Source organism: Panthera leo, chromosome D1 (genome assembly GCF_018350215.1).
Source record: "Panthera leo isolate Ple1 chromosome D1, P.leo_Ple1_pat1.1, whole genome shotgun sequence".
In the NCBI taxonomy this organism is placed as follows: domain Eukaryota; kingdom Metazoa; phylum Chordata; class Mammalia; order Carnivora; family Felidae; genus Panthera; species Panthera leo.
Genome location: NC_056688.1, coordinates 40,113,758 through 40,128,983, shown reverse-complemented (window position 1 = coordinate 40,128,983; position 15,226 = coordinate 40,113,758). Strand labels below are relative to the sequence as shown.

The following is a 15,226-nucleotide window of genomic DNA, read 5'->3' as shown; positions in this document are numbered from 1 at the left end:
ACCATGACTTTAAACTCTTACCCACTAATAGATTACTTATCTCTATTTCAGTAAGGTCTTTTTCAGAAGTTCTGTCTTGTTCCTTCATTTGGAACACATTCCTCCATCTCATTTTTCCTGACTTTTTGTGTTTGTTTCTGTGTATTAACTGAAACAGCTACATCTCCCAGTCCTGAAGGAGTGACCTTGTGTAGGAGATGAACTTCATCATTCAACCTTGACCTAGGTCTTGGCTGTCTCTTGAACCTTTGTGACTGTCTAAGCAGACTGATTTAATCTTGAGAAGTTACAGTTGTTGAGGGCGTGCCAAGACCTGCCAGTGTTCCAGTGTGGGGATTTTAGTCAGTACCAAATTTCAGAACAGTTGAAAGCCAGATTCCTGGGCAGCAGCGTTTAAAGTACGGAAATATACAGTCTGTAGGGCTATAATTGTTAACCCTGCTGGCCTCTAGAGTAGGAGATCTGGAGGGGCCCCCTGGATAACAGTTGCAAAAATTGAGGCTTCAGACAACACTCTAAGCTCCTTTCTGGGAGGTATCACCAGGCTGTAGCAAGGCCAAGGGAGAGCACAGGACGGTGTCTCCCTGTGTTCCTTCAGAGTGCTTTGGTAGCCTCAAGATGCATGGCAAACCTGAAGCCTGTCCCTCAGGTTAAAGCTTCAGAACTTGTAAATACGCCTTTTTTGCTGACAAACTGGAGTACATTTCAGTCAACTGTCTGTACAGCACCCTGGGCATGGGAGCCTGCCAAGAACAGTCTTTCCCATTGTTACAGTCCCATGGGGCCCTGGAACATAAAACCTCCTAGCCACCAGGGCCAGGGATCAAGGGGTGTCCCCTGTGTGGACTACACTTGCCCACAGCCTTAGTATGGCAGGGGAATAGCACTGGGGGCAGGGCACACCCACCATTGTTAGTAAGGCAGAGGGAGGCTGCTGTGTTTGTGAGTGTCCTCCTATGCCAGCATCACAGAGGGAGACTGCCAAAATGGTGCCCACCAGTGCCTCCATCCCCAGGGAAAGTCCCAACACGTCCCTGCCTCTCCAGATTCTTTTAAGATTCACAAATGAAATCTCCTCCACATATGGCCTAGGCACTTTTCAAACTGCAGCTTTTATGCTAGGTTCTGGGGCAAGTGAGTCCATATGCGAGCCCTTTAAAAAGGAGTTTCTCAGATCCTACAGTCCTTTGGATCCCACAGATGTAAGCCCCACTGGGGACTTGTCTCTCCAGTGCAGGTCTGAAGGGTTAGGATGCCTGATGTGGGTCACAAACCCCTTGCTCTTCAGATAAAAGCTCCCTATATTGGGTTGCCGCACTGGGGATGGGGTTTTTGGTGAGACCACATCTCTGTCTCCCTCATCTGTCTTGATGGGGCCCTTTTATCCTCTGTTGTGGAGGAACTCTTCAGCTAGCATTCAGTTCTTCTTCAGGGGGATTATTCCATATGTAGCTGTTGACATGATGTGTCCTTGGGAAGGGGGGAGTTCCGGATCTTCCTACACTGCCATCTTGGACCAGCCCCTGCCAGGTATTTTTCTAGATGCTTCGAATGCAGCATCTCATGTGGTCCTCAAAATAACACTATGAGATAATAACTCTAGTAATATCTCCACTTTTGAGGTGATAGGTCCATATGGGAATATTAACTGGTTAACAGAAGAGAGAATAATTTGGATGCTGTAAAGATCATCCAGACCTGAAATAAAGGGCTACAGTCAAGAATGGTGCCGGTGTGGCTAGAAAAGGAGAAAGGGAAGGAAATTCACATTTAGATAGGCTCCTTCACATTAGATAGCATTTGGGTGTTTCAAATGTATTTTCATTTATGGGGAAACAGGAAAGAAAAACAGACATGCCTTCATTACTGATGGAATGGGGGAACCAGGGGCAAAGTGAAAGGAACTGTTCCAATGTTTCAAGCTTGAGCAACTGCAAAAAAAAAAAACCTGAAAGTAACAGGACATGAGAAAGTGAAGCTGGTTTTAGATAAGACAGTCTATGTAGTACTCTGGAGTTGCTGAACTTAAGATGTCAGAGGAACAACTTAACTGGAAATGTCCAATAGTTAACTAGAGCTTGCTGGTTAAAGACATAAGTGAAAACCTGCAGTTATTTCTGTAACAGTGATAAGTGGAACTGTAAGAATATGTGAGAATTCTCTAAAGGAGAATTCAGAGAGACAAGGAACGCAAGCAAGATGCTGTAAAATTGTCTTTTAGATCTATTTCATCTGTAGTTCGCATAGATGTATAAGTGGTTTTGCTCCTATACCAAACCATCTGACAATGGAACATAAGCTGCAGAGCAGAAAGCAATCTTCTATTTTCCCCAAATCTACACATTTCAGGCTTTAAATAAACTGGAAGCATCTTGAATGGAAATATTTAAGATCTTAGAATCCTCAGGGTCCTTGTATTTCTTGGTATTAGCTTTATGATATTATCATTTCTCAAAACAAATATGACATGTGCAAATCTGAAGGGAGAATTTATATTTGATTCTTCTATGTAATGGCAACTCTGTAACAATTTCAATCCACTTCAAATCATCTAGTCTATAAAATATGATGTTTGGGGCTTGTCTGAATGTAACTTGGGCTTGGCAGAGTAGATGGAATACAGATAAAACAAAGTCGGCCATGGGTTGGTTTTTAAAGCTGGGTGATGCTTATACAAGAGTTCATCATACTATTCTCAAGATTTTGTATCAGGCTTGAAATTTTCCTTAATAAAACATTAAAAATCATCTAAACTAAACTATAATTCAAGTCTACCCTATCAAACTGCAAATCGTGTTCTGGTAATGAAGAAAATAGAAACAAAAAAGAAAAGTGCATTTTAAATGTAGTTTGACTACATAAATCTTTGTGTTAACTTAAAATTTTTATGAACAATAATAAAGAACAAATCCTTACCACTCCTATGCCTTCAAAAGCAAACACAGCAGTACCAAAAAAAAGTGGGTATTTTTTCCAACCAGCCACTATTGGAAGATTGTGGGGATTTGGCATATTCTGGAGAAAGAAAGAAAAAAACAAGAGAAGTTACATCTTTACTTATTTTAAACAATGTAAAACGTGACATCATGGACAATGTAAACAATGTAAAACGTGAAAGCGTGACATCATATACTTCTGAGCTTCACAATAACAAATGTATGTTATAAAAGTGAATAGTTCTTTCAATAAACACTTTAAGCACCTATGTTAAATGTAGCCAAGCTGTTAGAATTTCACTGCCAAAAGCCATTGTTTCCCTCATGCCCACACATTCCATCTGAGCTCAATGCTCCCGATTACCTGTTTCCACCTTCAAGTCCCAGGCTGTTCACACTGGGTATGGCTCCTGGCACAACAGGAAATAACATAAGCATACTCAGTCTGAACTGAGTGCCATATAGTCAGTTATCAACCACCGCTCATGGTGTCTAGCGAAATTCATTTTCTACTCTGTTTTGCTCTTTCCATCTCCAAGTCACCTGGTTCCTGATTTTGGCTTTCTACCTCATAACTCTGCTGCTTCCTCGTACAGGTCTCCTTCTTGATGCAGTGTCTTACACTTTAACCAGCCAGTTGCCATTACTCTTATTATTCATACATACTCCTTGACCCTGGCTTTGATTACTCAGCCCCAACCCACAGCCTTGTTCCAACTTTTGCCATCCGGAGACTCACAAACTGTACATCTTGTTCAAGATCTCTGGTTCCACAACGACTATATCTTCCAGCTATCCCAAGTCTGCTTCCCACTCTGTTTACCATCCTGTGTTCTCTGCCCTCCTTAATTGGAAGTGGAATTCAAGACCAAGAAAAGAGGATGAAAAAAATAACCTGAAGTGTAAAAGCACATGGATAATTTGGGTAATAAAGAGGTCTAGAATATCAGAAGCGTAGGGAGACTTGTGTGATATAATGGTTATCCATGATGGAAAATACAAGTTATGGTCAAAATGAAAGGGATATTTAAGTGTTTGGGTCATCTGAGAATACCTAACTGTTATTCAAGACTCACACTGTTCCCTCTACCTAAGGAACCACCTTTTCTGCTCCACTAATTCTTACATGTTCAGGTAAGGGGTCGTGAACTACAGAAAGCCTTATGAGATGTTCCTGCCTGTTCCCTTCCATCTCATGTACAATAAGAAAATGTCTACAGGTTTTAGAATTCAGGGCAGGGGGAATGAAACAGACCCATCATAACAGAGTTTGTGATAAATTGCCAATGGAGGTTTTAGGACAATTGCAACAGCAATATACAAAATGGATTGGCTCAGGAAAGACTAGAGCAGGCATTCTTGACCTTTTCTGAGTCCTCAGCCCCTTAGAGATGAAAGCTATACACTGCTCAGTAGAAGAATGCATATATACATACAGAGATGCTAAATCTTGCAAATAATTTTAAGGGATTTGCAGATCCCCTGAATCCCATCAACCGATGTTTTTTTAAGAATAGTCCTTGTAGGGTTAGGATCCCCAGACTTCAGACAATGAAATCAACTGAGGCTGCCTACTTCAGACAGACAGGCTACAGATTAGTAGAGTGGCACTGAATGGAAGTGGTGGCAGCAAAAACAGGTTCAGAAGTCAAAGAAAATTATAAAATTACATCTCGAGACTGGTTCAAATCTTACAAGAATAAAGAAAACACTAGTGAGTTCTTTGATTCCTGTTACACAGTGTACTGAGGCATTCCTAAATCTTACAACTCAATAGGGTAGGTATCACTATCTTCTGCAGCAGCGTTACAAAGCCCAGAAACAGATTTACCAAGATTCAAAACCAGGCCTGAAGACAAAGCCTGCGCTCTGTGTCACACACTTTGCCAGCTGAGCAGGAGCCCCAAGTTTACTGATTATCTCCTGTGTGCCACATGACGAAGTAGGGGTCTTCACACATCATTACTTTTACCTCCAAAGTGAACAAAGAATTAGTTATAAGAACCATAGGTTAAAAACGGTTAAAAACATGTTATACTTACCCTAACGACATACTGATAAATTATCACAAGACTGACAGCCATGGAAAGGTTGGCGAGGAATGAAAGCACAAACAGATTCTTTAGCTCACGAATGAAGACCAAAAGAATTATAAATGGAAGAAAGCAAAGCATATATATCCTTAGGTCAATACTTCTTCTCTCACATGGATTTGATGAATTGGTACTATTCAAAAGTAACACTTTACTCTCCAGGAATCCTTCATGAACCTACATAGGATTACCAGGAGAATAAGGAAGAGGGGGAGAAAAAAACTTTCATCAACTTATAAGTGACAAAATATCAAGAAATTACCTATACACTCTATGATAATTCCTTTACAATAAATGTTTATATTTTTTCAAGATATTCTAGCTTCCTAGAAATACATATTTATCAAATTTAAGGATAATTAAAATAGGATAATTCTTCTTTGCAAAACAACTTCTTTTATCATACTGTAAAAATAAAGTTCACTAGAAAATTATGAGGATTAATTTACCAATTTATTTTGAAGCTTTGTACTCATGATTCCAGCAAAGGCTCAACCTGCTTCTGAGATAATCAAAAGTGGATGTATACTTGCCTAGAATGACCATATTCTACTCCAGATATCCTACTCTGACTTACTCTCTTCAGAGAAGGTAACAAGCTCATATACCTCTTAGAAATGTACAGTAGTCAAGATAAAGTTTAGAAATCATAGCCTAACTTTAAAGCTGTTTTATAAAACAACTGTTTATAAATTATCATCACTATCAAAGGGGTGCCTGGCTGGCTCAGGCAGTTAGAGCATATGACTCTTGATCTTAGGGTTGAGTTCAGGTTCCATGTTGGGTATAGATATTACTTAAAAATAAAATCTTTTAAATAAATAAATAATCATCACTATCAATACATGCATGGCCATGTGCTAGATGTAGATAAATTTTTGCTAGAGCAAAAAACTTCAATAAATCAATTTTACCTTCAAATTAATTCAGCCACTTCTATATACCAACATTCAGTGTTCAAGAGTTACAGTAATTTATAGGTTCCACATATTAAAACTTGTCTCATTCAATTAATCACATAATCCAACTTACTAAAACAAAAATGAAATTATGCAGGACTCTACAAACACTCTTACAAACTCACAGCAGAGGTATATAATATTATAATTTAAATGCTAGGGAAAATCTATTTGCCCACAAACACTCTACACCCTCCTTTGAACACAATGACATTATCAAGTCTCTAGATACTTAAATTCTTAAGAACAAGATCCTATAATAATAATAGGGAGCATTTTTTGAGTACTGAACTAAATATATACAACATCTCATCTAATCCTCAAAACAACTGTCTGAGATGGCTAGTAATATTAATGTCAACTTATAGTTGAGGAAACTGAGGTTTAAAGAAGGGCCTTAAAAAAAGCCTTACATAATATCAAGCCAGTAAGTGGTAGTTCTAGGATCCAAACCCGGCAGGAGACACTAGAATTTAGCTTATGACCGCTGCATGTTAACTGGACCAAAATACTGTAATTCGGAAAGGGGAGGCCCCTTGCTCAACTAGCCACCTGCCCTCTACTTTGACATCTCTCTCTCTAAATATAATAAGTATTAAGAGGCCCATTAAGTCAGAAGTTTAGAACAAAATTATAATATGATTAACAATTCAACTGTTTCCTATATACTATATAGAAACAAAATTATATAGAAGTATAATTCTATACTTCTAATTTGTGATAAACAATGTTTAGTATCACTACAAATGTACACATCACCTTAAACTGCAGGCAATGTATTTACTAGTTTTAAGTTAGATAGGCAATTTGTAACTTGTACTGGACTAACAAACTCTCAGGTTATACCATGAACCATTTAAGAAATGCATACCTCACATGTATCTTGTAATTGGCCATCAAAACTTTGTATTTTAATTTTTTTTTTTTTTTTGAGAGAGAGAGAGAGAGAGGGAGAGAGTGCGCGCAAGCAGGGGAGGAGCAGAGAGAGAGGGAGACACAGAACCCAAAACAGGCTCTAGGCTCTGAGCTGTCAGCACAGAACGTGATGCGGGCCTCAAACCCACAGACCATGAGACCACGACCTGACCCAAACTGAGTCGCTCAATCAACTGAGCCACCCAGGCGCCCCCAAAACTTTCTATTTGAGGATCTGAAATTAGAAGCAAAATTGGTAATTCACATTACTTGGCTTTTAAAAACATATTTTATTTGTTGACTCATTTTCCCAGTAACAAAATTATTTACAGCCAAATGCTTCTGTATCAAAGAAGTACCACCCATAATCAGATTAGATAATGATCAACATTAAGCTCTAACAAGGATACCTGGCAAGAGAAAATCAGTTATATAATCAATTTTAAAAAGGGTTGTTTGAATGGTGAGATGGCTGGGAACATGAAATTAATTCTACCACAAATATCTCATAATAATTTAGTATTCTTTGCCAGAAAAATGATTATAAAAATCATCAGGATTAAAAAATAAAATAAAGTGTAGATACATACCCAGAGCAAGATTCAGGTAAACATTTGAGTCCTTTGGTGCCCTCTAGAGACAGATATTGGCTATCTAATAGGACTTCCTATGATCTCACATGTTTACCAAAATGCAAAACACTGAAATAAATATTATAAAATAAAATTACTAAATTCAGTTGTTTCCATTTAAAGCTTAAATTTACTAAAATCTACTACTTATTAATTTTCAATGATTCAGTAATTTAATGGTTAAAATTCCAAAGGTAGATTATGTTCTTCAGCAAAGTTAAAATAAATACAAAATTAAAAAGCCTTAACACCCTATATTTGTCTACTGCTTTACATTTTGCAAAGGCTTTCACAAACCTTTTGTCACTTGAGCCTCATGATAAGTTTAGGAGGAACAATGGGAGATTTTGTTATTATTCCCATTTTACATATAAGGAAACTGAGGCTTGACCAGGGATAAGGAGATCTTGACCAATGTGTGATTTAAAACTGAGAGAGAAGCAATTTGAATGTGGATATTCTGTCTTTAAAATACACGGTCTTAAGTATCACTATATCTTTTTTTCTCTTGATATCCCTTCCTCACTCTTCATTCCCAAAAACACTATTTTATCTACCTGAAATGTTCTAGAGTATCTTCGAGTAGGAACAGAGGGGAGCTACAATAACCACGATGGATTAAATCATTGGAGGTACTATCCATTCATTTTCTCCTGCCAATTGTCCACAATGACTTAATGGGACCAAAAACAGTCCTGTGGCAGTCAGAGTAGGAGGTTCACACATCTGTATGGCAACTAACCCCTTACTTCTCTGATCTGATAAAATACGGCAACTTTGATTTTATGTAGACTAATGTGGTAATAAACTTACAGTTTTTAACTCTAACAATAGTAATTGGTAACGTATAATCAACCAGTGTGTCTACTCTTGGAGACTGCTATAAAATGTGAGAGAACAGATCTGCAGAGAGTGAAAATCTCTGATGCGACTGTTTCAATAACCATCTGTCTGCTCTGCTGAGGTGAAGTGTTCACCATTGCTTTCAACTTTTCTCAAGTCTGCGTATCTTTTACCATGTTGCTTTTTATAACTCAAAGGACTTTCAATGTTCCACCTATAGCAGGCATTCTTCTCCCAGAGAGTCACTTTTTCTGCCTGGCCTTCTTAGAACATGTGCAAATGAGTTAAATTCTTCCATTCAACTTTGGAAGCAACTGATAATATTTCATAGGAGAAAGTCACCAACCCTAAGCTTATATGCATTTACATACTCTATGTCATGTGCACACACACGCACAACTAAAATCAGACAAGGTCCTGTCCAGTGATGAACAATTAATGTAATGGGTGGCACCAGTGTGTCATAGACCTAGTTCTCAGTTTAATCTGCATGACTTAGGGCACACTGCTCATGCTTTGTGAGATTTAGTTTACACATTCAAAAAATGAGCATTGTACATGACAGAGTAGTGGTAAAAACTAAATGAAAAACTAAATGAAAAATGCAATACTTTATTAATATAAGATTATTAGGCATTGTTAGCATTATTCTTAAATTCACATCAAGTTTGTGGTGGCTCTCTTAGAACATAATAGAAAAGATACATGACTACCATGTTGTATAATCCTGGAAAAGGATCATTTTTCATCGTATTCTACATAAATGACTGGTAAGATGGTATGTCTTATCAGTTCTTGACAACAGATAGTCTCTTGACTGAGTCAGTAGTCAAAAGAATATGCAACTTGTGGAATTAAATACTTGTAAGTCAAAAAGCACACTGTCTAATGAGTAATGCTAATGAAAGCATCTACTCTCCCATTTGTAAGGAAGGGATGACTCCGTGAGCCTTTCCAACATTAAAAATCTAAGCTAGGGGCTTTAGCAAATTATGGCCCAAACACCAGATCCAGCCTACCACCTAAATTCTTGAAATAAAGTTTTAATGGAATATTGCCATATATATTTGTTACTATCATTACTGTCTATGGCTAAGTCAAGAAGACCATACGACCTGCAAAACTGGAAATACTTATTATCTGGACCTTTCCAGAAAATTTGTCATTCCTGGTCTAAATATAAAATGAAGCATACTTTATACTTGAAAAAGTGAGTCAAATACATACTTATATATCTACATATAGGTTCTTTAGAAAACATATTCATATCATTTTGCATTAAAATACCTACAAGTACTGTATCTTACTATGTAAGATGTCTACTATTGTACAATGCACATATGGATAGTTAATAAATGTTATTGATTAAAATAATGATTAAAGCAGAACAGGGTGTAATGTACTCGTTACAAGTTAAAGCGCATAAAGAAATGTATTTTGGCGTTGTTTTGATAGGGGAGCTTCTTTATTTCAGTGCTTTGCATGTTTGTTCAAATTGACAGTCTCTACCAAGACTGCAAACCACTTCCTTTAAAAGTGAATCCTTAAAATATGGAGAGAATTACAGAACACTACACATTTTTGACATGGTATCTTTTTAGACAATAGCAATAATTACTGGATTTTAGTAATGCCCTCTTTTTACTTCACTTTTTAGGTTGCTGGCTAAACCATATATGTTTACTTATAAAAAATTAATTTAAAAATATGCTTCCAAAACATCTGTGTATCTGCTTTTGAGACCTAAATTTCAAGTATGTAAGAATCCGTCAAATTATGTCCAGTTCTGATCTGACATAACAAACATTATTGATATACAATGGCAAGAAAAGTAAAATCAACAACAGCAGCAGAAAATCCAACTTACAAAAAAGAAGACTAAAGGAAAATTTACAAAGGAACATGCTTTATGAAAGCAACACATTTTCATATTCAGCATGGTTTACTCAAAGGAAATATGATGCCAAAACTATGGAATGGGAAGAAACTGATCTCCATAACTGAAGAGAAATACTTACTTGTTTTACATTTTCAGCTAAGAAGACAATATAAACACTACAGAATCCCAGCTGTGTTATCACCAGAAAAAAGTCAACCACACTCCTGAAAAGAGATACCCACAAATAAGTATCAATAAGAGCTGCTGATATATTAATATATTTTTCTCTTTTTAAACTATTTGAAAACATTTTATCATAGCTTATATTCTTGTCATTTCCTTAAATAAAATAAGTAAATAAAATTTACTTCCTCAAAGACCACACATTTGCTATCAGTATATGAACTAGTGAAGTATTACTCACCAAAAGGATGTTCCATTCAGCTAAAAGGCCAACATTTCCCTATCATTTATTTCTGAAATTCAACAGTCTGACTATATGCTTATAAAATGATTTCATGAAAAAATTTCATCTTTTAGATCAAGCCTATCTCCTCTACTTCTTGAGCTTTTTCTGATTAACCCAGTGTATTTCCCAGCTTTCTTGGCTTCATGTCATTTGCAAATGTGATGAGTGAGCATGCTCTCCACTATCCAAATCACTAATAAGAACATGAAATGGGAGAGGACTGGGGGTGTGGACCTAAATCATAAACCAAAGACTTATCCAGTAGCTTAGCTCTGAGTAAGCTCCAGTAGTATCTCTTAATGAGATAACTTAAGAAAATTCCAGCTACAGGGGCACCTGGGTGGCTCAGTCGGTTAAGCATCTGACTCTTGATTTTGGCTCAGATCATGATCTCAGGGTTCATGAGATGGAGCTCTCCATCGGGCTCCGCACTAACAGGGGTGCAAGCTGCTTGGGATTCTCTCTGTCCCTCTCCCTCTCCCACTCATGATCTCTTTCAAAATAAATGAACAAACATTAAAAAGAGAGAGAGAGAGAGAGAGAGAGAGAGAGAAAGAATTCCAGCTACATAAAATAGTGTACAAAGTGAGAAAGGGATGCCACCAGTTAAATTTGCATAGTTTGGGTATTGTGTTTAATCAAGTTATAAATCTGCCTGCATATTATTAATATGCAGCCCATACGTCTCTATTTTGTCCAGGGAATGATGAGTAACTACAATAGCATTCACCTACTAATTCACTGTAGTGTTTGCTTGACAATCAATGTCAAGTTGTCAAACAATCTGGTCTACAAGTCTACAGACCTTCCTTCTCTCATTTGAAATTGGATGGGTCCTTGCTTATTTTCATTCTTGCCATAAGTATAGCTCTCATGGTTCTTCAGGGATCTCCTTATTGTAAAGAATCTTACTACCCTGAAATGAATTCAAGTTTCTTCTTTCTGATGAATTACGTTTAATTATGTTTAAGTATTCCCTTAAGATCTTTTCATCCACCTTGGATTTTACATCTTACCAACAATCATTCCAGCCACATCTACCTGAAAGTCATTCTTCTTGACAGAAAAAATAGACAAAGCTGTCTCTACTCTGGGGCAGAACAAGGAAGAAGATAGGATTCTGGGGCAAATCCTAGGGCTTTTAGTCTGCTTTCCTCCTTCTTCTACTTGGCATATCAAGAACTCTGAGAAGCTCAAATAAATCGAACTTCCTGCAAATTCCCAGAAAGGTAATATTTAACCATAAACTCTACTAGCACTCCACTGTTCTTTTCCTTCTTTTAATTTCCACAGCACATATCATTTGTACCACTGTCAGCATTTTGTTGATTACCTATGCCTATTTTTCCAGTCCTGTTTTCAGCTGGCTTTGATCAGCCATGTCTACCAATGATGAAGTTACATTTAAATGATAAGATAGCAAAATAAGATTATGCTAAAATACACACTTCAAATGTTCTATGAGCATGAAAGCCAAACACCACAATTTTATCTAAAATAATGAGACTGCAACATTTTTCTTGCTTTTTCTCCTTTCCTCAAAAAAAAAAAAATATTAACATGACTAGATCATAGGTTAGCCAGATGCTTTATAAATACCATTTTATTTAAAATACTATGATAATCCTGGGGCGCCTGGGTGGCTCAGTCAGCTAAGCATCTGACTTCAGCTCAGGTCATGATCTCACGGCTGTGGGTTCGAGCCCCTCACTGGTCTCTGTGCAGGCAGCTCAGAGCCTGGAGCCTGCTTCAGATTCTGTGTCTCCCTCTCTCTCTGCCCCTCCCCTGCTCACACTCTGTGTCTCTCTCCTTCAAAAATAAATAAACATTAAAAAAAAAAATTTTAAATACTATGATAATCCTATGAAGTATCACCATAAACTCATCTGATAACGTGAAAACTAAAACAAAATGATAAATCATTTGACTCAGTTCATAAAACTGAAAAATGGCAGAGTTGAGATTTGAACCCAAGCCTGTCTAACTCTAAAGATTATGTTTATCCCCCCAGCTTTATCACGCTTCTATTCACGTATCCTGTCAACTTAAAACACTTGAAAAGTAATGTGATTTTGATAACCAGATACTAGAAACATAGTAAGTGCTTACCGTCCCCATGCTGCTTGCTTCTGAAGACAACTCCAAGGACTTACTTCCATAGCAAAACTCACAGTGTCACTATAACCCAATGTTGACTTTTTAAACCTGCAATTTAAGGACGTACATGCACATGAAAAAGGCAAATTTTAAGTTGGTCTGTAAATCTAACCCTTGAAAAGAACATCAAATACATAGAAAATAATAAATGTAAGGGTATACACTGACAGAGGAGCTTTTGAGATTTCAAGATCTGCACACCCTAAGATAGGTCTCATGAAATTTTAAGTCTTTTTACTAATATATTAGCTTTTATCTACTGTTAAAGTTTATAAATTTGGAGAAGTCATATGACATAAATATTTGTGCTTCACTGATTTAAATATTTAAATTACCTAAAAACATCAACTACATTGTTCAAGCCTAAATTATTCATTCTTAGAAGAGCATTATTTTATGCATCTGCACAGGGCTTTACAACATATTTACACATAAACTATCTTATCTAATACTTAGCCCCATGAGGTAGCTATTATTTCCCTATGTTCTCTTTCCCACTTTTTTTCAAGTATCATTATTTAAAGATGATAAATGACTTGCTCAAAGTTTTAAGAACATTTAACAACAACAAAAAGAGTTAAAATCAGAATATTAGTTTATTAGAATAGGCAATATTTATTTTTAAAAAAGTCCACTGTGCAGTAGAAGCATTTCATGATACAAAAATAAAGAAAAAGAATATTATTTTATTGACTATTTACCAACCCACATATCAGCAAAGAACACCAAAGGCACTATACCCTAAAATGAAATCCAAACAAATTAAGGACCATTACTCTATAACTAAAAGTAGTGCTGGGGCCTCCATTTCCTCCAGGTCTTTCCTGATTTTTTTTATTCATATGAAAAGAACTCATTCCATTTCACTACTAAGGTTATCATTTAAGAGGAATAAATATATTCTGACCAGATTTCAATCACAGGAAATATCTTTTTACATATTTATTATTTTAGACTTGTCTATATAACAGGTTAGAGAAAATCAATTATTAGTTGTAAAGCACAGTTAAGACTATCTAATGTTTTAAATCAATACATAGCTTTAAAATAAATAAAATACACTTAACAAATTTACATTTACCTCTGACACAGAAAGTGACTGCACCGTACCAAAATGTGCATACAGTGAACAGAAATAATTCCTATAAATACGAGGCTGATTGGTCCAAGCTGTGGGGGGAAAATGTATAAGGTTTAAATATTTAAGTTTAACAGAAATTAAATTGCCTTATAAGGAATGAGCCAATGGACTACTCTTTTGTGGAAACAAATTTTGTTGGGCAAAATAATTAGTCATTTGCATAAAGGAAAATTCATAAACTTGATACTGAAAGAATTTCAGCAATACTTACAACAAGGACATAGGACTTCATCTCATCAGCTTGCCTATCCAAACCCATGAATACAGAGCATAGCTATGCAATAAGCTAGGATAGCATACATCACAGTTAACCTCAGATGGCAAGTCTATGACCATCTGTCCCACCATTATAATTAAATGTAACTATGAATCACTATCTGAATGACCAGAAAGCACTATGCCAATCTGGGATGGTGCTTGTTGAGCACTTACTTTGTGTGAGGAAGTATGCCAAGAAAAAGATTATTTAAGAAAGTGGTACATAAAAAATTACAAGTATTTGTTTACTAAAATCAAAGTAATGCCTGGGTTATTGAGAACCCAACAAAATATTGTCAAAACTTGTTTTTATAATCAGAAATTTATACGTCTCTCTAAATTAGGGTGGACAACATCAACTGCAGGGAAAGGTGGCAGTTAAAACTGTTCTTAGAAAACTGGTAAGGGTTTAAGACTCTGAAAAAAGGTTAAATATAATTTCATTACTTCATAGGTGAATTCTCCCTTCCTGAGAGTCTCTGCAATTACAATAATTGGTTATAATAATACTTTACATATTTGTTTTCAAAACATATTGTTATTCCTTTTCTTAACTGTTAACTCTTTAAATCTGAAAACTAGATTTCATTCTCCATTTTAAAAACTGTAAAATTTCACCAATACAAACAAGCTACTCTATAAATACATCTCTTGATATGAGTACACTGCTTAAATCTCTGAAAAATCCAAAAGAATAATAAGATATAACCATACTTGGAAAAATCAAATACTATTTTAGGATCTTTCTGTCAAATGCTATAAATAAATAATTAAGCAGAGATTAAAAGAGTAATTAATTCTCATTTTTTATTAAATGTTACTATTATTGTTCACCCAATATTATCAATACAAACTCACTGTCACCTGAACAGATTATGTGTGAACAGGCCAGAAGTTAGCCTGCAATTTTGCGGTAATCAAGACTGATAACTGTAATTTAGCTA

General features: G+C 36.2%; 1 protein-coding gene across 4 annotated transcripts in view; it reads right to left on the bottom strand.

Annotated features, from left to right (window-relative positions):
* SLC36A4 (solute carrier family 36 member 4) overlaps window positions 1-15,226 on the bottom strand; it is a 50,654-nt gene that overhangs the window by 22,042 nt on the left and 13,386 nt on the right. For all 4 annotated transcript variants that reach the window (XM_042904645.1, XM_042904647.1, XM_042904646.1 and 1 more), the window contains exons 4-8: window positions 13,965-14,053; window positions 12,836-12,931; window positions 10,397-10,481; window positions 4,979-5,206; window positions 2,917-3,015 (exon numbers count right to left, since the gene is read on the bottom strand). In XM_042904645.1, the coding sequence (XP_042760579.1) occupies window positions 2,917-3,015; window positions 4,979-5,206; window positions 10,397-10,481; window positions 12,836-12,931; window positions 13,965-14,053 (597 nt within the window). The remainder of the gene's footprint in view (window positions 1-2,916; window positions 3,016-4,978; window positions 5,207-10,396; window positions 10,482-12,835; window positions 12,932-13,964; window positions 14,054-15,226) is intronic.